The sequence below is a fragment of the Harpia harpyja genome, chromosome 9 (assembly GCF_026419915.1).
Source record: "Harpia harpyja isolate bHarHar1 chromosome 9, bHarHar1 primary haplotype, whole genome shotgun sequence".
NCBI classification, from domain to species: Eukaryota; Metazoa; Chordata; class Aves; order Accipitriformes; family Accipitridae; genus Harpia; species Harpia harpyja.
The window spans coordinates 24,745,182-24,767,481 of record NC_068948.1 but is presented as its reverse complement, the minus strand read 5'-3'; the positions used below and the strand labels follow the sequence as shown (position 1 = coordinate 24,767,481).

At 39.3% G+C, this 22,300-nt stretch overlaps 1 protein-coding gene across 2 annotated transcripts; it reads right to left on the bottom strand.

The window, feature by feature from the left end:
- Positions 1 to 352: 352 nt before the first annotated feature.
- LOC128145680 (methanethiol oxidase-like) lies at positions 353 to 20,994 on the bottom strand. 2 transcript variants are annotated; one of them, XM_052796194.1, is made up of 12 exons: positions 20,903 to 20,994; positions 10,692 to 10,745; positions 9,484 to 9,596; positions 8,150 to 8,335; positions 6,444 to 6,564; positions 5,190 to 5,372; positions 4,916 to 5,094; positions 3,790 to 3,868; positions 3,181 to 3,302; positions 2,917 to 3,009; positions 1,792 to 1,910; positions 353 to 1,138 (listed from the first exon to the last, which is right to left on the bottom strand). In XM_052796194.1, exons 1-12 carry the CDS (start codon positions 20,937 to 20,939, stop codon positions 976 to 978), a joined length of 1,449 nt encoding a protein of 482 aa, XP_052652154.1. In that variant the 5' UTR covers positions 20,940 to 20,994; the 3' UTR covers positions 353 to 975. The 2 variants fall into 2 exon arrangements, with proteins under 2 accessions (XP_052652154.1, XP_052652155.1); XM_052796195.1 differs by lacking the exon at positions 20,903 to 20,994 and adding an exon at positions 16,021 to 16,310.
- Between the last annotated feature and the right edge of the window lie 1,306 nt (positions 20,995 to 22,300).

Here is a 22,300-nt window from a genome sequence, read left to right as displayed (position 1 = left end):
GAAAAGAGAATCAGTCCCAAGAAACAGCTTAGGGAAGATGCATCAGGAACTGGCACAAGAAGAAAGGGTGGACTTGTGAGTGCTTGTCTGTTCAAGAAGTTGCAAGACACCTGTAAGACACCTGCTGCTAGCATCATCAGAAAAGTTTTTTGCAGTTTGCTCCAGTCTTAGAAAATGGAAGAGAATCTTTGCTTGCAATAATAGGAACAAAGGTGGCTTCAGCGAAAATAAATTGCTTGCCAAACAATTTTTAGACAAATGACATTGTTAACTTTCTGAAATGATCTTACATTTTGTTCTTTGAAATAGAAAATGCTGAAATGCTAAAAAGAAAAAAATGCGAAGCTCCACCTGACTTGAAGAACAATTTTATTGTTGATTTTTATAACATCAGTGCACAAACGTTAAATTACAACCCAGCTCCAGAAACATGTGGCTTCAGATTAGATATGCATGATTTTTATGCTATGTCTGCTGTAAAGCACTGATTACTTTAAGCAAATTAAGCTTTGCAGGGACAGGATACTCTTGCTCTGGGGCAAACCCACGGAATGTATCCTCCTTAGGGAGTTATTTAGGGGCAGCTTTTCCACCAGCAAACAGTGGCAAGGCAAACTGGCAAACAGTGGCAAGGCAAAGTAGCATCAAACAAGGCAAAGAGTCCTTAAAAGATGGGTGACCTCGGCCTTGAAACCAACAGTCAACAGTGATTACACAGGACCTTATGAAAGAGGAAGGAGTAGAGAAAATGAGATGTATATCATGTTTCAGAGAGATTCACTTGGCTGCCTCAGAATGAGAGAAAAGTGGAACTTCTGTGGCTCACCCTAATGGAAGTCTAAATTCAGACAGTGGACAAAGTTACAGCTGACAGGATTCACCTATATAAAAGGGGGGTAGAGAGGAGAGAGAGGGAGAAAGCGAAAAAAACAACAGAAAGAAAAAAAAAAAAACAAAACCAACTCCAGACAACAATTACATCCAGATATCAGAGGTACTGTCACCACCAGGGTAACGAACCTCATGAGCTAGGACAGGCCCTTCAGGTTCCTTCCCAAAATCCACTAGGAAGTTTTTATTCACTTTCAATCCACCTCTTTCAGTATCCACATCAATCTGCAGCATAACAGAGCCTTCCCTGAAAAAGGGACAAGAAAACAGAAATTGGGAAAAGGATTCGTATTTGTTGCTCTTCTCTTCCATATTTGGGCAGGATTTGTCTTCATTTAATATAAAATGAAAAGATTCCCAGATTCCAAATTGGTCTTAGCAGGTCTCAAAAGTGAGTTACACTGCCTCAGTGAAACCTGCAACCTCAAATTAGCAATGAACGAGTGAAAATTAATAGCTGTTGTTTCTTATGAAGGAATAGGCAAGCTGCACTATGCCCTCCTGTGGCCATCTGGAACATCATCTTCTCCTTGCTTTAAATCCAAAAAATACAAAGTCATGCTGATACACTCAAAGGCAGTTTGGAAGTACTACGGATTCCAGGAGGCTAGGTCACATTCACTGGTTTCTTCCCATTCTCACCTACTTCCAAATAGACCGTGATTTCAACAAATAGTGTGTGCAGGCCCCAACTTTTGTGTGCCTGTTGAGCAGGGATGGATTCTGGCTAGTGGGTAAAACATCTAGGTTGGTAGGCTGTGTATAAAAAGTTACTGGATTCAGTCTCCCTGTGTGGGAACTTTGTGCTGTATACCAGCTGGTATACGCATATCACCATTTAAGAAAGAAATCTTGAACATGGGCTTGTACATTCATCCTCATTTACCAAAGTTTTCTTACTTGACAAGATCGGGGTAGAACTGCTTGTCCCATCCACTGTAGAGAGAGCTGGTGACATACAATCTCTTCCCATCCAAACTAAGCTGAATCATCTGAGGTCCACCTGGCACCCTCTTCCCCTAAAATTATAATAGAGAACAAGGTGCTCAAGACGAGCTGCCACAGAGGTTGAACAAAGGAAATGCAACAGCAAGGAGAAACAAAACAGCACAGCAGTTCTGCTACTCAGAGGACCATCCAGCACTCTGAAATCCTTGACACAGGAGCACCAAATTCCCTACTTTGGAGACAGAACAGTTTTTATTGGGAGTCTTATTCCTCACTAACTGGGAGCCTCGAAGCCATTTCAGATGAGTTCCACTTAATTCACAGAACTAGCAATGCAAGAAAGTAAGGGCTGAAGGGTTCAGGTTGTTGTACTTGGATAGAAGTATCAAAAATCAAGCAAGAGGTGGGTGGCATAACACAGTTGCAAATAAGAACATGTCTATACTGCAGCTAGGTCACAATCTGCACTACAAAGAAAAGGAGTATGTGGAACTTCTTGAAACTGCCTTTCATGGCCAACAGATCTTAGTCATAACCATATTCAGTTCTTGGACATCTTGAGACTTTCCATAGGTAGCTGCCTTGACAGTAATAATATTAATGCACATTGATAATGACCAGAGACAATTAATACTCTTTCATTTTTCTATCACGATGCCAGGTGCCATCAAACTCTTCACACACATGCACCCCCCCAAACACACACTGCAGAATGAGCTGGTTTAGTGCTTCAACTATCAGCTGTTGAAAGATTATCAGAAGCCGTGATGGCAGTGTGATGAATGCACACTGCATTAGCTTTACATTAGCTAGCTAACAACAGCGGGGAAGATGTAATTACACAGGCTTCAGTACAGTTGAACAGCTTGTCCAATTCCACAAGGGACCCAGAACACTTACCAGGATTTACTAGCTCCAGTCCATGCTGAAACGTGATACCTGCCCAGGCTGTCAGCCAAGATACAAACTAGCTCAGATGTGGCTTTATATGTTGTACATTTGACTGAGGTGTAGGGATATTTTAAAATGGATTACAATCAGCAGAGCACTGACAACATGCATGTTAGGAAAACTTACTTTGATCACAAATGGCTCTGGCTGACACTGCAATTCCTTGTCTTCCACTACAGTTACAGGCCCCCCTTTTGTGATGCTGCCTCCCAAAAACACCTGTAACCAAGGGAATGTGTGAGAATAGGCGTCGGCTATCAAAGGAACATGAAAGCAATATAGTGACAATTCTGAAGCAAAAGTAAATTGTCAATTTCTCCTTTTAAAAAAGAAGGGAATAACCAGACTGTACTGGTCTTGTACATGACAGCTTTTCTGATGCTGGCTTACCTGTCCCACCAGCTTGGGTTTGCGGGTGTTGGAGATATCGTACTGGCGGATGTCTCCATGCAGCCAGTTGCTGAAATACAGGAACCTGTCATCCAGCGAGATGAGGATATCAGTAATAAGGCCTTCAAGAAAATATTCAGTAGAAAAGTCAGGAAATGGACAGGACCAGCAACAAAGACCACAAGCCTATTACCTTTCAAAATTCTAGTCATAGTAGCCTCAGAAAAATATGTTAAGATATGGGTTGAACAAACACAATCATCCTTGGAAACCCAGTGCCTACTCAAAGGAGGTGCAGGCTCTACCAGCATTCCCAGGACCATTCCTGAATACTGTGAGCTCATGCTGAAAGACCCAAACTCAAGTATTTTTCTAGAGAAACTGACCTCAAGCATTGAGCAGCGTGGGAGCAGAGGTCTGCCAATCTCCTATTTGGTGGCTCATAAGCAATTTGGTTACATCAGAAGTGTTACACAAAGAACCCAAACAGAAATTTAGTAATTTACATGGGAAGTGTTTGCCATTTAAGGATAAGATTCTGCAAAAAGCTACACTGTACCAGTGAAGAGGACAACACCCCTTTTCTTTTCCAAACATGCTCACACTAACCAGGCATGTCAGGGAGAAGCCATCCTTGTACCTTCTTGCTGGGTACTTGAATCACCTTCTCTGCTGCCCAGTCTCCTTTCTGCAGAAGGCACAGGAGAGAACACAGCGTTATTATTGCCTTGACGTTAGCCAAGAGGGCTCAGCTATGCATGACAGAGGGAGGAGAAGCAAATAGTGCTATTTATTTAACAGGTCCTGTACAGAGGTGATATGCACACTGCAAATAAGTGTTACCAAGGAGTGAGGATGGTAACTATACTGCCAGAGAGAATGTTAATGATTATACCACGCAACAACCTCTAAAACAGATTGCTGTAACAGTAGCAGAACTAAAGACTGCTAATCTCCTACAGCTTGGTGTCCTATCTGTCTCCAGCTCGTCCTCTAAAATGGCAATAGCTCTACTCCCCTGTCCATGACCCCACCACTTTCCCTCCCTCCCTCCTCTACCCTCAGGTCTTTCCCATGCTTCTAGGCTGAGCAGTAGGCAGCCCACATTGACAGTGGTGACAAGTCTCACATGTTCTGATTAGCTGTCCAATTGATACGTGTTTGTTGACCAGCTTGCAGGCCAGAAAGCAAGCCATTGAGCTAATGCTGCAGCCCTCTCCTCAGTGCAAGTGTTCATTAGATTGTCTCTTGTTCAAGTGGTCACTAATGTTCCTATCATTGGCAAGACCTTCCCCTCTTTGAGACTTTCACAATTCATTAACTGTGATTAAATTGATCAACAAGTTACTGCGGAGGGCAGGAGCGTTGGAAGTGGGGCTGACAGGCCAGCAACATGACCTCTTAAGCTTTGCTTCCTTTCAGGATCAGGCTGCCGAAGATCTGCATGCTGGACATCAGCAATATGGCTGCAGAGATACTCAAAATGCCTACCAACAGCAATTGCTTAAAGATGAGGGACTATATGGTAGCTTCAGAAAGCCACGGCATCGGCTTGTATGCACGCTGTCATTAGAAGGTTTGCTCTCTGACACAATGTTAGAGCTTGGCTAGAATTAGACTGGAATTAGGAGCCTTTTTATTTTTAATCCAAATTCTACTACTTCCTAAGTGATTGGTGGATTTCTGAAACAACTAGGTTTGAGTTTCTGTGTTTGCCACAGCTTTCATTACTTACCTCTGTCTTGTAGAACCGATGAACTGCACCACTCAGAGCACATCCAACAAACCCTTCTGCAGCATCCGGATTGTGGAGGAATCGAATTTCCAAGGGTATGGAGCCCTTCCCTAAGTCAATTGCCTGAATGTAGGTGTGAGTGCTCCAGTCCCACACATTAATGCGGCAGCCATAATGCCCTAATGGATCAGGTCAGACAAAAATAAGCACAGAAGATATTATTTTAACAAAGAATCACTTCTACTTTTGAGAGTTTAAACAAATGCTCCCTCACCTCTCTCTACATCAGCTGGGTTAAACCCATCTGCCAAGGCTTTTGGGGCTCCCCATTCAGTGCTCATCAGGACATTGTGTCGTGGCTGATACCAGAAGTCATAACCCAGGGGGGGTACCTTTTCCTCATTCTCCCAATTTCCTTTCACTTCAAAGGTCTCTCCATCCAGCAAAATAAAGCCACCTGATATAAAAACCAAAGAAAATTGTTTGAAGACGTTCAGGCAGATCCACAGCTTTAAATAAGATAAATAATATATTAATATTTAAATGCCTATTTTGTAAACACTCTGTAAAATGCAACCCTACGCTTAAGGAAAGTTTTGTGATTCTGTTGGTTTTGCTTTTGTGGACTAAAGCAAATGAAAGCTGGATTTTAAAAGAACTTTATCACACTGTAATGAATTTTTTAAGCTTCAGTTTGCTCTATTTTTACTCAAGTCATTCCAATAAATCTGTTAGCCCTCCTAGAGTACATTTCAATTAAGGAATATCTTAGAGAAGATCCTGGAGGAGTCACCTCCATTTTTCTTTGCTTGCCACCGGTATCCTTGAATTATGTACGTAATATGCATCTATTCAAGCACATGTTTGCCCACAATCCAGAAGAGAAAAACCCTGTGAAAAGGAGCAGGGTTCACCACTTACCATCTGAAGTATATTTCTTCTAATAGCTAGTATTTCTCTTTAGATGTCAGGTGTTTTACATCTGAATAGGTAACAAAATTACACAAGAATCCTTCAAAAGTTTTAAATAGGAAATGCAATCTAGAATAGCTTGAAAGGCTTAATTTTCATTAGACAATGAGACAAAGAGGATTTAGGTTTGCAACAGAATATTTCATGCCCAAGTCACAAATACTGAGCTGGTACAGATTATGTTCAAAAGCAAGTCTTCCTTGCTCGATGCTGAAGGGACCCAAGTGAAATGTTAATAGGTTTGTTGCTCATATTATAACCACTACAGTTGGTCTTCTTTAGTCATATATGTGAAAGACTGAGACATGGAAGCTGAACTCATCAACAGTCCCACAGATGTTTTCCACATAAAGTCTGAATTGTTATGGCAGAGCAATGACCATACAGTTCACCTGAAGTATTTATTCTATAGTTAAATAAACAACTGCTGGAATGGTTATGTGCACAAAAGAACTGTAAGCTCTTAAAAATTCTTCTAGCTTTGCAGCCTGTACTTTGGAAGCATGATACTTCTATACCACAAATACTTTTCTAGAGTAATGAAGGGGATTAATACCTTTTCCATTGCCAGAAGGGTCTCCCAAACAGCTGATTAAGATGTCACCACTGCCCAGACAGTGAGAGGTGTGAGGATTAGCCACGTTACCCTTCCAGAACAACTCCACTGGCTCAACAATCTAAAATGAGTACACACATAGTCATAGTCACCTTCACTGAGATCACAACAGAATACCAGTTCCAGCCCTAAGAGTTCAAGTCTCAAAGAGTAAGGAAGGAATGAGAATGGTGTATGTGTGAGGGGGATTGTTTCTTTTGCTATTTTGGTTTTTGAGTACCTGCCACCTCCTGCCTTCTACTCTGCCCAGTAATACAGTACCACCCATGACATTTATTTGTTCTTCTCAAAAATATAAACAGCAAGAGTTGAATGGTTAGAATCAGTCTAATTTCTGCAACAGTAAGACACTGACATCTGCATTTGTCTTAATTAGTATCAACAGCAGAAACACCACTTGTGCAATATTCAGGCATCAGCTCTCACTGGAGTACTAGCAGTTCAGAGGGGAAAAAAAAATCTTTGAGGCTTGCCAGAGACTCAGTTTGAAACAAAATTCACTGTACAAGAAGAGACCTTTGGGGGTTTTATTCCACTGCATTAATAGTTAAAGGCTGGCAAGGTTCTACAGAACTCAAAACTGAAAGACTATGAATGAGAGTATTTGCAGGCAGATGGGGTGGGACAAAAGACCACTTAAAAGTTTCCTTACATTCCACATTATGACCTGTCTTCAAAATATGTTTTTGATAACTAAATTTGTCTCTGCCAAACCTGGAACTCTGTACTGAAGTTTCACACATTGCTGTAGGATTCATCTGACCAAGTATAGATGCTGACAGTGTATGTATTTCCATCTAAGCTAATCCTCTATGCTTACTTAATAGTCAGTGAAAAGAAACAAACACTCTTAAGACACAATTCTTTTACCCTAAAACAGTTTTCTAAATGAGGATAGACAAATCTGACTCCAGCAATCCCTTTTTTTTTTTTCACTGACTGTAAAGAGAATCTAAACAGTTAGACATGGAAAAGTATAAGTCTATATCCAAACCTCTAGCTATGCCAATATTTGTATCTCTGCCAAATGAATTCTACTGCAGTGGAAGTTTTATTTTGGGAAAATTTCAATTGTTTCCATGAACAAGAGATTTTTTAAAATGTTCATTTCCCCATACTAAAACATTTTCTTAATTTTTTCTTTTAAAAAATCTACATATCACATGTTTAGGAACCAAGGATTACAAATCGAGGAGGTGTCCTTTACAGGAGAGATCTGGTCTTGCTCAGTGAAAATCCAATCAAATTTGAACTCATCTCTGAAAAACATACAATCTACATCATGATCAGCTGAATGTGTCATGTAGGAGTTTGCCTTGTGATCTTGTAGTCAAAAACAATAATACAGTGTGCAACCACTTCGACTGAAATTCATATCGCAGAGGCAGGTTGAATTCTGGAACTTCCTAATTTTTCAGTGTTTGACACCACATTTACTCATATTTCTTCAGTGCAAGATTTGTTGTGTGTAGTTTATCAATAAATTGTAGGAGTTTCAAAACTCCCACAAGTTCCTAATGTTTGACAAAAGTTTTCATAACTGTTCTGGCTTTCCTATTCTAATTTGAAGTTGGAATCCATAAAATCACTGTCTCTTTGTCAAAATATAAGCAATAAAAATCCAGCTTAAAGTCATCTAAATATACCTTATGGATTCTAGGAGCTCGCAAGTCTGTTCCCACATCCACCACATAAATTCGAGAAGAGATCAGACTTGGTAGAATCAGACGATTTCTTCTCTTTGTGGCATCCCCAAAGCAGCTGCTACAGGCATTCCACCCTGAATGATGGAGCTCATCCTTAAGATTCGGCATGGGCAGGCGATGGATCACCTACAAAGTCAGAGACAGACTTAAGATTCAGTCTGGTATAGTTTTTCCCCTAGGCAAAGAAATGGGTCTTTATGTCAAAGTATAAATTAATAAAGAGCAGAAGGAAACTGCTATTTGTTATTCAGGAAGCAGATTCAGCCTGAGATATGCAGAGCTGAAGCTGTAGAGTGGGAGAAGAAAGTTGGACATCACGATTGCATAGCATTTGTTAAATGTTGTATGCTGTTAAATTAATCCAAATCTTTAAAATATTCTATCTAATTAAGGAGACATGCAATAATGATATGGAAAAAAAGACAGAAAAAAACATCACTTGTCCATGTGCTGCAAGTCCCTGATTTTACAAGATTTACCTGATTACAACTGGGGCTAACTCTCGCAAACTGACATGTTAATTTGCACTCTTGCTTCTTGCTTCTGATTTTTACTTTTCTACTGTGTAACTAAGGAAAGTTGAAAGATTACAGCTAAGTTTTGTCAAAGTTTTAGGAGACTTGTTTCCTCCACTCTTCCTTAATAAAACCCTAACCAGTAGCTATAAAAAAAAAAGAACAAATTATGAAAATCTTTGTTGTCAAACCAGATTCGCTGCTCCTTAAACACACGGAGACCAGAGTCCAAAGTATCTGTGATAATTTGAGTCGTACAAGCACTGCATGTTTAAATGCAGTTTAGTGTACACTATTTGCAGTAATAACCTGAGCTTAAGGACAGTCTTACCAATATTTGGGATGTGGTATATTGGTAGCTACCTACCCACAGCTTTCCATTTATGAAGTAAATGGATTAGATTTATAATGCCTAACGAGTAGAATTTCCCAGGGTATCAGAAATCCTACATTATAAACTCTGTCTATACTACTGATACACCCTGAGTAAATATCACCTTCTAGAGCTTAATACTCATGCTCAGTATAAATCAAGAATAGTGTTACAAAAAGAACTATCAAAATACTAAGCACGAAAATTTTCTGAAAGTATCTTGAGACTAACAAGATAAATGTTAGCTTTGAGTAACCTAGTAAGAAAAACAGCAGAGGATTTGACTGGCTCTCAACACAAATACCTACTTGAAAATTATTATGTGAACCCAGATATTCACCACCCTAGAAAATGGAGCACCGGAGCCATTCTACACACAGGAGTACCTGACAATAGTGTGGAGATTTGGGGTCAACATCCACAGTGGCCAGGTAGTCAGGTTTCTCTATCCCAGTGTTTCTGTAGATACAAGGCAGATACACAATCTCCTCCCGGGGACCTTTCAAGGCAGAAGTCTTGTTTAATGCATCAAAAGAAACCATTTTTACAAAAAGCTGTGGTTAACTTTAAGAGAATCTTCTCTGGATTTAATCTCTCCATCTGTAAATTGTGATTCTTCCTAGGAAGTGGAATCGCGGTATTTCCATTTTATGGACAAACACTACATAGTAGTATATAGTTTGAGCAGCCAGAAATCGCCAGGAGAAAGTGCTTTTTCAGCTGTGGGGCCTTTCCACTCCCCTCCCCTCCTAATGTAAGAGGCCCTGGGGATGCAATTATTTTCCTGAAAAAGGACAGTGCTGGAGACCACCTTCCCACCTGCAAGGCCATGTCAAGCCTCTCCTTTCCCCAGTTACACAAGTGATGACTCCCTGCTGCCAGGGCCCAGATTTCAGTCTACCTATGCCAAAAGCCTACTTATTACAATCTATAAAATTGAGGCTTTTAAAATATATCAAAGGACTCAAGGTGAAGTTCTGACACTATTAAAAGCTACAGCAAAATGCCTCAAGGGCTTTAGTGAGGTTCAGGATTTAGCCAGACACTGCTGGGAAGAACAGAACATAACTTTTGTACAGCTACAAGTGGATGAGAAGCTTGCCATTAAACCATGTCACACAGAATACCCTACAGTCCTTTCTCCTGTTTTCCCCTTCTTCTGTCCTAGACAGTTACTTGTTTTTATGAGAGAGTCTGAGGGCAGTCTATAAACATCTCCATCCAAAACCACCGAGGAAACTTTTTTTTTTTAGGTTAAACACTTGCTCACAATATTCTTAAAGCAAAGCTCTATTTTGCAGCATAGAAAACCGGAACTGTTTATTGAGTGTTAGCATCCTATAGCCATGCACACATCTAAACCCAGACCCACTTTCTTTTAGTGCTATGATTTAGTGAACTCATGGTAACAGAGCTTGCATGCTTTGCCCAGAGTTGGGTGCAAAATGAAATAAAATCCCTTCCAATATTTAAAGTCTCCTTGGCCTTGCTAATTAATGAGCCACTCTGGAAGGCATCCACCTAGTCCTCACCTAATCTGAAAACAATTCCTTTACTGATGGCCTGGATTTAGAAAAGATGTTGCAGTACTTGCCTTTCATGGCATCCAGAGGAGTTGCATATCCTGGACCACATGCTCCGCATTTTGCTGATTGGAGAAAAAAAAAAAGAAGTTCTTTTAATCTCCAAATTATTTTTAAGCATCTCTCTAAGAGGAAATTGGCTTTGCATTCAGAGATTGGCAAATCTTAGATCTAATTTTTACATTGGCAAACACCTGTAAGTCTCGCTGACTCAGTTACTGCTGAAGTTACTTGAGTTTCTGAAAATATACACAATATGACACTCCATGCTCCAAAATAATGGGAAATTTGGGCCTTCATTTCAAGGAGTTCAGCCTCACAATTTTAAAGCACATTCATATATGACAAGGGTCTGGGATTTAAGAAAATTGTGTTAAATGTTTTACAGAGAGCTGCTGAATCACTGCCAGATGAGTAAGTAGACAGATTGCCCAATTTGAACAACCCATTTTATTATTACTGGAAAGCCTCCAGTCTTTCTCTGCATATAAATGCTGAAGAAGTGGTTATTTTTAAGGATTTACAGCCTGGGTAAGAGGTGATACTGCAGGTGACCAGAAAGGACAAGAGGAAGGGGAATTTTGAACCATTCCACCTCCTCTCTATTAAAAACTCAGCTCCCCACCTCTGCCCTCACGCCACTGTTACAGCCGCCAGAAACCCTCCTTGAACTGGCATTCCTTGTTCACCACTTCCAGCACAGCAACTACATCACGAATCAGACAACCAAGTGGGGAAACCATAGTTTTAGGAAGATAGAAAGGGAATCTAAATGTCCTCTGGAGAAGGGAATGCCACAAAAGCAGAAGGACCATGTGTGGTTCAAGGCTGGGCTCTGCGTTAGGAGGAACATGTCATTTTACAGTGGCAGAAGACTGAGAAGCAATGCTCTTCTGCACCGAGAGTCAAAACCAACCCATGCATCTGGGTGTCTCTATGCGCAAACCCTCAAAATTTCAGCAGGGACGGCAACCACAGCAGTTGTTATCTACAGCTTCTCTATCTGGAAAGTAATGTGTTCACTTCCAAAAAGATAGGATTCCTGTATTAGGATCTTCCGGAATTAAGACCTTGACCCTCAGCAAGCATAAAGCACTGCTCACTACTTACATGTAACACTGATAACCATTTCTGCTTACTTCTTAGAAGTGTCTTACCTCCCTTTGTACCAGTTCAGATCCTAATCAACACCTAAGTAAAAATGATACTAAACCAGCCTCGTACACAGTGATTTCTACTCTAACACAGTCAACAGAACATATATGCTCAGGATCATAAATTGTTGGCTAGAATTAAGAAAATATTACCCTGAAATGTTGCTGTAAGGGGCAGTTACATGTTGCAAGTTTATAGGCTTAACTGACACACATCAATCTCTACTCTTCTAGAGTCACAGAGCTGCAGGCCTGCTGAACACAATGCAGGAAGCTTCTGCTCCATTCCTAAATGGAACTAGTGTATAATCAGCTGTTTAAAACACAAAAATATAGAAGTGCTGTGCAGCAGGATGCCAGCATATTTCTTCAATGTGACATGAAGTGAAATACATGTTGACAGAAGTAAAAACATAATATAGTTGCCTCCCGCCGTACCTCAAGTGTCTATAATAAAAATAAGCAAACCAGCTATTTGCCATTCTCTGATATTTAAAAAGATAAGTTTATAGCACCAGTTTATTTCAGAATGCCACAGATCTAAGATTTCAAATCCAAAGGTAGTTACAGCTCCAGTGCCCATTTAATTATGGAGCCTTTCTCTGAAGGCAAAATGCTTCAAGCAATTCACTTGCTGCATTTGGAGGCTCCTAACTTCATAAACAGGATCTTCTCAAAAAGAGTAATTTAGTACTTTAGGTTTAATTTCACATTCTTTGTGAAATATTTTTATCTGAAAACACAAAATATAAAGTTTGCTTTGTTCCATTTATGTCTAAGCCATAATTTAAACTTTATTCCAATTTTCTCAATCACCTAAATTAGCAGGAACTCAGTATGCATTAGACCACAGCTTAATTAGCATTGCAAATGCAGTTTTCTGCAGATTACTTTGAGAAAAAGATTATTTGTGCCAAATTGTTTTCCAGAGAAAACATACAGCAAGATGATGAATGTTTTCTCTTCCTTCTTCTCATACACATTTTTTTCCCCCTTCCCTCTGATCTTGTTCAAACACTCTTTTATTCTGAACCATTGTATCTAACTGCCTGAAGGTATCCATGGATGATGCAAGCCTTTCTGTATTATACGATGCCAAGCTCATTTGTGAATACAAAATAAGGTTTTTGTCATGAATCTGTGATTTTTACCATCTTGTAGCTACATGTTAACAATAACATTTACATTGCTATGTTAATAATCCATGGTTAAACATGTTAATATTACTTGTTACATTCAAGATCCCCCATTAATCTGGCAGCTGAGTGACTGTTTTGAGTACCAGGAAGCAGGACACTCCATCACACACATGTGGTTTGCAAACTCCAGCAAGGACAAAAGCACTGAGATTTTTTTTCTGCAGTGTATGTTACACCCTTACAGGCAAATTCTCTTATGGGTAGCTTCCCATCCACAAAGTCCACCTTCCTTGTCTTTCTAAATCAAAGAACATTGATCTACCGCCAATGGCTCATGGGAAGAACATATGCATTTAGCTTTAACTGCTTCATTGTACATTTTTTCTTTTTTCACAAATGAAGTTAGAATAAGCCCAATTCCTCCTTACTCCTATGCAGTTATTTGTATATACACACCAAGAGCTGATAAAAATATCACTGTTCCTTTCATTACCGCTGTCTACAGCAATTCTTTCTTGTGGAGAGCAAAGGGAATTGAAGAATCCAGTCTAGTTTCCTTTTGCTCTGTATTTTTTCATGTCTTTCCATCTGTTCTGTTCCTCTTTTTGGAGAACAGGAGGGACAGTAAACCAAAGGCAACTGTCCAATCCTTCGTGAGCCACCAACAATGATCCACAGGACACTCTGGAAGACTCCATGCAAACCAACAACAAGGTTTGGGGATATTTTGCCATGCTTACAACAGCTGAAAATACGTAAGCCATCATTTCCCACATAAAGCATAATGAGGGACTCCCTGCAGCTTTCCATCCACTCAGTAAGTTTTAGAAAGGAGGCAGTTCTCAATGTCATAAATGTTAAGAGCTTCTCTGATGGTGCAAAGACGCCACACTCTTTCGGGTGGTACTGAAGAATAAAACGTTTCATTTCCCTCATTTTTTTGGGCACCAAGTTGTACCACAGTGCCAGGTAAAAATCACATACTGTGCAAGGTCAAAGAGTGACGACAGGATCTGTCAGTCTAGCAGTCACAGCATAGAAAAACTGTCCAGACACCTCTGGGTTCATTGGTCCCTGGTACTGGGTGAGCCAAGTCACTGTGTTGCTTTGCAACCCGGAAGACAAGCACTTCCTTTCTCAGGCAGGTGATAAAGATGCCTCTCCACCTTTTCAAGGGCTGTAAAGTCCTCAGAAATGCTGAGCTCCTCAGGGTAAAGAAATATTGGGAAATACAGATCATCCCAAAGGACAACAAATACCACAAAACATTATAAAAGCAAGACTTAGGAGATTGTTTTATGAAAAACTTCTGAAAGTAGCTTTTTAAAAAAAAAAAAAAAAAGGCTAATCCATTTATACTTACCTAATCAGTGAGTTAAAATTTTTGAAGTGATATGCAAAGCCTCTGAGGAAGCTGCAGCATGAGCAAACTATACTGAGATTAACCTGGGAGTCACTAGTAGTCTGCATAATGAGGTTTATAGATTTCCAACAACAGGTAATAGCATTGTAGAAAAATATCCCACCTGATAAAGCATAGTTTCATAGTATTCAGTAACTATTAACACAAAGAGGCATTCTTTGATAGTTTGTGTTTAACAGCGTAAAATAAAGGAAAGGAGCAGGAAAGACTTTGTCTTTTTATTTGCACTATTTTATGGCAGCAGAGTTCTTCAGCCCACTTAAGACAAACCGTGGAGGTGCCTAAGACTCTTTACTCTATCGAGGGACTTTAGGAGAAACGTGGCAACAAATCAGCCACCTCTGTTGAGAACTTAAAGTTAGGTGGAATAAGTCTGGGCCAAACTGGGCTTCTTGCAGAGCCTGAGTAAACAGAAAGTTCTCTGAAGTTAAGGTGTATGCATGGGTTAAACACTGACATATTAAAAAATGAAGGTAGGCAAACCTGGTTCATGGTATGATTGTGCTAAACTGCTGAAATAAACTCACAAATGGGAAAAAAAAAAATTAGTGTATCAGCTATACTATATACATGACAAGACATAGGCCTTAGAGAACAACAGAGACAAAAGCAGCACATTCTTTCTGGAATACAAGTCTTTTTCCAAGTAACAAATTATGCAAGCAGACTTTAATGATCTGTTAAATTTTTGAAGAGCAGTCCAAGACTTGATCTTCTACACTGCCAAGAGCATACTTTTCCAAACCTTGTGACCAATCAATCACCATCATGCTACTTTAAGCTTTAAGGTGCAGTATTTAACTTACTCTTTACACACTGCCTAGAGACTTCTTAAAGACTGCCGCAACCATTTAGACAAAACTGTCATTATCCCAGGTTACAAAATGAAACTTATAGTTTGTTAGAAAGCAAAGCAAAACAAGTATCATTTACTTTGTACTATTAGTACTTGCAAAAGCACAAAAAGATACATATTCACCCTAGGCAGATAAACCAGGCATGACACTTCTGCTGAGTCAGAATCCTTGTTTTTGTCTGTGTAATTAGGGCTTTTTTTACTAAGGTCTACAATCTTACCCTGTTTTGTGAAATCACAATGTAACAGTGTCCCCCTTGCAAATTCTACAAGAATACATTCACACACAAAAAAGCTTTCATCTGTTTTAGTCCCCTCCCTCTATTTCCTGTCCATGTGTCCAAAAATGAAAGTCCGTAAAAATTATATGGTCTATTCACAAAAACGTATGCAAAAAGTTAAATTCTGGTCCTCAGTTTCCTGGCAATCTTCCTAAGCGTCATTCATGTTCACAATCAACCAGAGCAGCAAGTCTAAATGCTTATTTCAGTTTCTACATGCCAGGGTACTAAAAGAGACATTTAATGATAGCATAAAAGACATTTACTGGTAGCATTAAAGCTACTTATTTAAAACCACAGGGTTTTCAATAGCTTGAAGAAGTAAACCTTTTAATAGTCTGAGGAAATGCTGAACTTCAGCCCCACGCCTCCCCTTAACAGTCCGCCACACTAACGAACCCACTGGCCCCAGCTTCCAAGTTTCACAGTGCAGAACTGTACCCAAAAGCAGCAGAACCCGGCTGGATCCACGAGCTGGATCTCTTACCCATGTCAGATCAGACGTTCAGGGCTGCTGGGTGCACGCAAGAGGAATTACAGCTGCCTGGACTGGATTTTTGTGAAGCAAAAGTTACTCGGAGAGGGTCATATATACAAGAGTGAAGGGGCGGGCAGGACTAGGGACAGAAACTGCCAAGGGGAGGATCCAGCGCAGCTGGGAGTGCAGGAGGACGGGGACAGAAATTCAGCTTCTACTTCCCAGGAAAGAGTGGAGGAAGCTTTCAAAGCTCTGCTTGAGCCCCCGACCTCTGCTGCACCCAGCTCTGACGCTGCTGCACTTTCCACCTGCTCCAGATATATTCCAGATATGTTTATCTGGGTATTTTGTACCCAAGTAACCACCCTCACGCAGAGAGAGCCTGCATGCTTTCTAACAGCAAAGGGGGAAACAGTTGTGCTTTAAAACTCTTGATTTTGGGCAATGTTTCAAGTTCTCCAGGAGTCAATGCATGCCAGACCGGATCACGGCTCTCAACTGTGTCTGGTTTGGCAGGCAGCAATGTTTTTAACATTTCATGGCCCTTCAGTCCCTTAAAACAAGGCAGCTACAAAAAGACAACTTGCCTGCTGAAAACTTCACAGAATTACTTCTTGAAGAAGATTCTTTCAAGACTGACAGCTGCCCCAGAGTATTGGAAAATCTGGATTTCACTCTTTATTCCATCTGGGATTCTGCTAGACTGTCCCTAATAAGAATTAGTCTATTATTTCCCACTGATTTTTTAAAGGACAATACTTTTTCCCAGGCAACATTACCTCTGTCATTTCCAAAACCTTCTCAAGAGAGGATACTGCATTTTACAACCCTGTCCCACTTCTTCTCTGCCTTTTACATAAGCCACCAGTATCAGCACAAACACTAAACAGTGCTGAAACACTAGAACTATTTAAGCAATTCCCTCCATTAAGCCAAGAGAGTGTCAGAGAGTGCTGATAAACGACCTATAACTAACCATTTATTTAGATTTAGTGAACTGAACCTTTTTTTCCTGTTCACGAATTAGACAAATGCAGCCTGTTAACTTGTTTACTGCTTCAGACTGCTAGCTAAATATTTTGTGCAAACAAATTATTGCTCAAAAATGATTTTCTCTAGATTTTGTTTTCAATACTCCACAGCTGCAGTTAGGTATTTGAACTGTGTGATGGACCATCCAAATCATGTCTCTCTCATTTCATTTGATGGGCTTACTTCTGCTAACTGATTCAGAAAGAAGATAATCTGGGGGGGAGGGGAGGTATTTTTATTATTTTTGCCCACAAATCCTTAGTGTCCATTGGACTGTTCATCTTTCGTTAAGAGTTCCTTGCATATCTATCACTCTTTCTGGTCTCTTCCTCCTCAGATATAGCCTCGTCTGTCCAACAGTTCCTTCCCTCCCTTAACTTTTCATTTTAAAACACTACTTTACTACACATAAGCTTGATTCAGTAGTTTTTTTAAGCTACTATTAAAAAATGTGAGTAATTTATTTCATGAACTTGAGAGACTATGTTCTCAGGAGACACCATGAAACACTAACTGAAGATCCACCTCAAGGAATCAGACCTGTCTTTTCAGACCAGTGTGCTCCTGAAGAACCCCACTGATGTCAAAGGGACTCCAAGGATGAACAGGAGTTCACAAACATCACTTCAATTACAAGATCTATGACCTTAATTTTAGGCAGAGTGGGTGCGAATTCAGTCATTCTCAACAATGACCTACTTCTGCTTACATCAAAATCACCAGGAGTTCTAGCTCTCGAGGTCAGCAGGAGGACAGTCAGGGCAGTCCACACATCCACTGAAGTCCCGTGCAAGGAGTAATACAGCCAGAGAGCAGGGCAAACACATAATACAATCAACACAAAAATGTGCAAACTGATCAGGCAGTAGTTTACTTCTGTATAAATTATCTGACCCAACAGGGAACATATTATTGCTCAGGATGATAACCACATTATACTAAATCATTAGTGCTCTTGGCTCACATCTCATGCCACTGTGGAGGCAGAGGGATCTGCTGCACACCTCGGGATGGGTCTATCACAAACACAAAACCAGCGAAAGGCCAAGATGAGTTTGTACACACCCGGAGGCTTTGGAACAGCCTTGGAGGCAGCCTGAAGCTTGCAAGTTGCAGAAGAGATGCTAGAGATTAAAAGAAGTGCGTGCCAAGGGGGGCAATCAGGAACAGCCTGGTGAAAACGTTACAAACAGCTCACAAGATAAAACTCATTGAGTGAAATAGGACTGTGTTAAAAACAAACCCACACTAGCAGCCACAAATACTTTCATCTAGTCCTTCACTGCCTAACTTACACTGCACCACCTTTCTCCAGTTCCTATACAGCTCTTACTACTGTGACACCCTGTGTTGCAGCTCAGATTCCTGCAACGCTTTCGGCAAGTGCAGGCCTGATTTGTGTATCCTGCATCTAGAAATTAATCTCACTGAAGTGTCATAATTGAGATTTGCAAACATACTTTATCAAAGTAGAATACTTTTATCGACACATCGGCATGCCTTGTCTTGAGAGATGGTTATAACATTATATTTATAGCAGCACAAAAAGAATGTGTAGATAGGGCCAAAGACACTTGTTTCTGGCCCGTACCTTCTCATGGCATCCAAACTCCAAGTTATGCTTGAGGTAAATTCTGATTTGGTTCAAAACAATCTGACTAGATGGTTTAGCTAGTCCATTGCTTCACATACCAATGATTGCCCAAAAGCCTCACTCCTTATTCTGCATGCCATTCATTAAGTGCTGCATGGGACAGAAAACTCAGTTTTCTTCTCAAAGCAAGTCTGGAAACACAGGACTACACAATACCTGTGCCATCCTGACTTTTCATTACATTTTCATTATGTTTCATGAGCAATATGGAATGAGTCCTGGTATTAAGGCCAGGATTTCAAATGCTCTTTTATTATTTGTGAGATTTTGTATAGTTCATTCTCAGCTGATAAAGCATGGTGCATGTCCTCATATTTTGATGTACTGTTTTTCAGATGTTTAATTCAGATTCTTCCAAGGTGGATATAATGTGAAAATTCTTTATTTTCAATCTTTAGATTCTACACAGGATCTACCAACAATTACGTCAATTCTTTCAATTACAAGTACAATGAAAAAATAAACTGTAAGCTCTCTAGTTTAACTGATGTCCTGTATATTACATATGCATAATATGTGGAATATTGGGTCCCTCATCTTTTATCAGGAGTCCTTGTATAAAAGCACTATAAAAAGAATGAGCTATAATTATTCATCATTATAAACTGGATTAGGCATATATATCAGAAAGTTCATATAAAATGATGTGAAATAGCTACAGTCTGAGTTAGAAATTATTTCTTTTCTTCACTGCCCTGGACAAGTTTCAAACTGGCCATCTGTCAACCTTTCTGTCTACCTTACTACTGATGACTTTTTGAACTCAGTTACTTGCTTACAGAATTAAGCAACCAGAAGTTATGTGTTTTGTTTGTATAATTTGTCCTGCAATCACATAAAGTGCAAAATGTCTTCAGGACTAGGATCAGGACCTTTACATTGCACAATATTTTCCTTCTAGTCATATAACTAATACAAACAACATCTCAACTCTCTCTCTAAAACAAGAATATGAGAAAAAAAAATCTAAATGTCATTGTCAAAGAGTACAGCAACTAAGAATTCCCTCTTGTGTGTTTGGCTTGGTAGACAGTTTAATACCAGGGTTTTATCCTTCTAATGTTTATGAAAACATTGTGTCAATTTAAATGAATCTTTACAAAACAGGCAAAATTTGCAAACCTCAGGCAAAAACATCACAGAGAATGTTGCCTGAGTAAAGACTATTGCATTTAGATGAGCAATGTTATTTCTTTCTTCTCTTGATTGTGCAGAGAGTATTAAAGCAAAGGAAAAAAAGAAAAGAAATCCAAACAAACACAACACAAAAATAAAACCCCAAAACAAAAAGCCTAGCAAAACAGAGCAATCCACTGGAGACAAATTCATTCACCTCTAAAGAGGATGGGAAAAAAAACCCCACACATGACAAGCAAGAGTCAGATCTTCCAATGGACAGCTGCAAAAACCACACACCACAGAGATGAGGGCAGAATAAGACCTGGTAAAGAATTATGATCAGGAAACAATATTAGGAGGCCATTGTTTTTGCAAAGTCAAGCATTCATTAATAAAAGCTACAGTTAAGAGTGTCAATATAAATTAAATTCAATCCCCTTTTATGCTGATATAAATTAAATTTAGTTGCCTTTTAAATGTGCATTGTAAATCCTACATTGTGAAATAACTCACCATTATTTTTTCATAAGATACACACTTAATTAAATTCATTGAGTAGTTAATACATTTTTAACCATTAATATTTAGTGCATAACCCCGAGGTTATCAAAAAAACCCCAACACATTCCAACCAAGCACTAAATGCAATTTTTTTAATTGCTGTATACAAACCTTGCCATACGAGTATTCTATAAACACTATTAAATTTATCTGCGCAATACCCACTATGTTAGGTGGTGTCGTTTAGCTTATTTGACAAGTGCTGACTTGACAAAGAGGAGAATTATAGCTCCATTGACCAAAACCAATTAGTAAATTTCAATGCCCACTTTAAAAAAAGCACAAGCATGTAGCTTATTTATACCAACATAAGCAGCTCACTTGTCCCTTCCGCAAATTTGGCTGCAGACGTTTTATGCTGAGTACCCAAAAATGAAAACTAGCCAATTACTGGCCCAATTTGTAGTTTAAGCAACTCATCTACAACAACTTTGGAGTCAATGGAGATGCTAGAATTTATTTTTTGAGAATTTGTAGAGGATAAATAAGGTTGCGGAAGACAAAAAAGAGTCAATCACAGCCTACCTTCAAAAGAAGAAACTGGGAAATATACACCATTCATCTTCACTTTGCTCCCTGGAAAATTGTTCAACAGTTTGTTGGAATCTGAAAATAACTTAGAGACAACTAGCCTGTAATTATCAAGAACAAATCACAGCACATCAGTTTATTTCTATGATAAAACTTTGATCAAAAGGGGAGAAGTAGAAAAGAACGTATTTCTTAGTTATAGTGAGAAGTTTGATGTTGTGCCTCACACCTTCCTCCTAACTAAGCATATAGCTTATATAAAACAACTCTAAGTTTGGTGTAAAGATACCTACAAAACTGTAAAATCAAAAAATAGCTATGTAATGATTCACTGACAAATTGGAAGGATGTGTAGCTCTGTAGAAGTCTACTATGGATTCATATTAACAAATGATTTCACTACCACATCACATGTGAAACAGAGAATAGGCACATTAAATAGCAAAGTAGGACTATCAAGTATTATGGATTATAGGATTATGAAAGGGAAGGGATTATGAAAAAATGGAAAAATTTGGAATTGGAGAGGTGTTTTTCCTGAAATAACACCACCGTTATCAGAATTAGCCTGGAAGCTAGAAATGTCTAATGCATTTTAAATAAAGTTTTCAGAATTCCTTTCTCAGTTTATTTATCTGGATATTTGTTCCCAACCTTATGTGGATTCAGAGGCAGGCTGAAAAGCGTTAGTGTGAATTTATTTTAAAACAGCATGGAAGCAGGTCTCGATGCATTAATTGATGCAAGTTGGCAAAGTGATCATCTGCAACACAAATGTTGACAGCCTTCTTCAAACTTCATTGATATTTGCAAACCACATTATTGTTCTTTAATTGTTATATAAAATAGTACTCTACATGACAATTCCACTGGCAAACAGAGTTAAATATCCGCACATGTAATAATAAATTATGTTTTTGACAACTTTTTGACAAATTTTATCACAAGTCTTACAATAGAGATTTCTGTTAAATCCCACAGTCACACTATCTGAAGGAATCACAGTTTTTCTTTTTAAGAGGCAATATGCTAAGCCTCATGTTTATGGAGAGCACACAGCTTGAAGCGGAAACAAGTACAAAATGCCACACATTTATTATTTTTAATAATTTCATAATGTTTAAAGAAATTGCATAATCTTGGAGAGCCCAATCTTTTACTTCAAGGTTGATAATAACGAAATGACAACAACCAGATGTTTAGAGAAACTGCAAAGGGAAATCTCAGCTGGGACTTGACAAGACAAACAAACCCAATGATTAAAAAGACAGATATTTTTATAGCCACAACAGCTTCCTGCAGAGAAATATCTTGATCCTGGGCCAAATCCCAGAGTCCTGTAGGCGAGAGGCCTCTAACGCTATTTTTATTAAGACCTCCCTTGAGTAGATT

Excerpts from the sequence above, each read along its gene's own strand:
- LOC128145680 (XM_052796194.1), bottom strand. The coding sequence starts at position 20,939 with ATGAATGGTGTATATTTCCCAGTTTCTTCTTTTGAAG. Across the intron at positions 5,095-5,189 it reads CCCAGCTGATGTAGAGAGAG|GGCATTATGGCTGCCGCATT; the intron begins GTGAGGGAGCAT and ends CTGATCCATTAG. Across the intron at positions 3,303-3,789 it reads GCTTCTCCCTGACATGCCTG|GCCTTATTACTGATATCCTC; the intron begins GTTAGTGTGAGC and ends ATTTTCTTGAAG.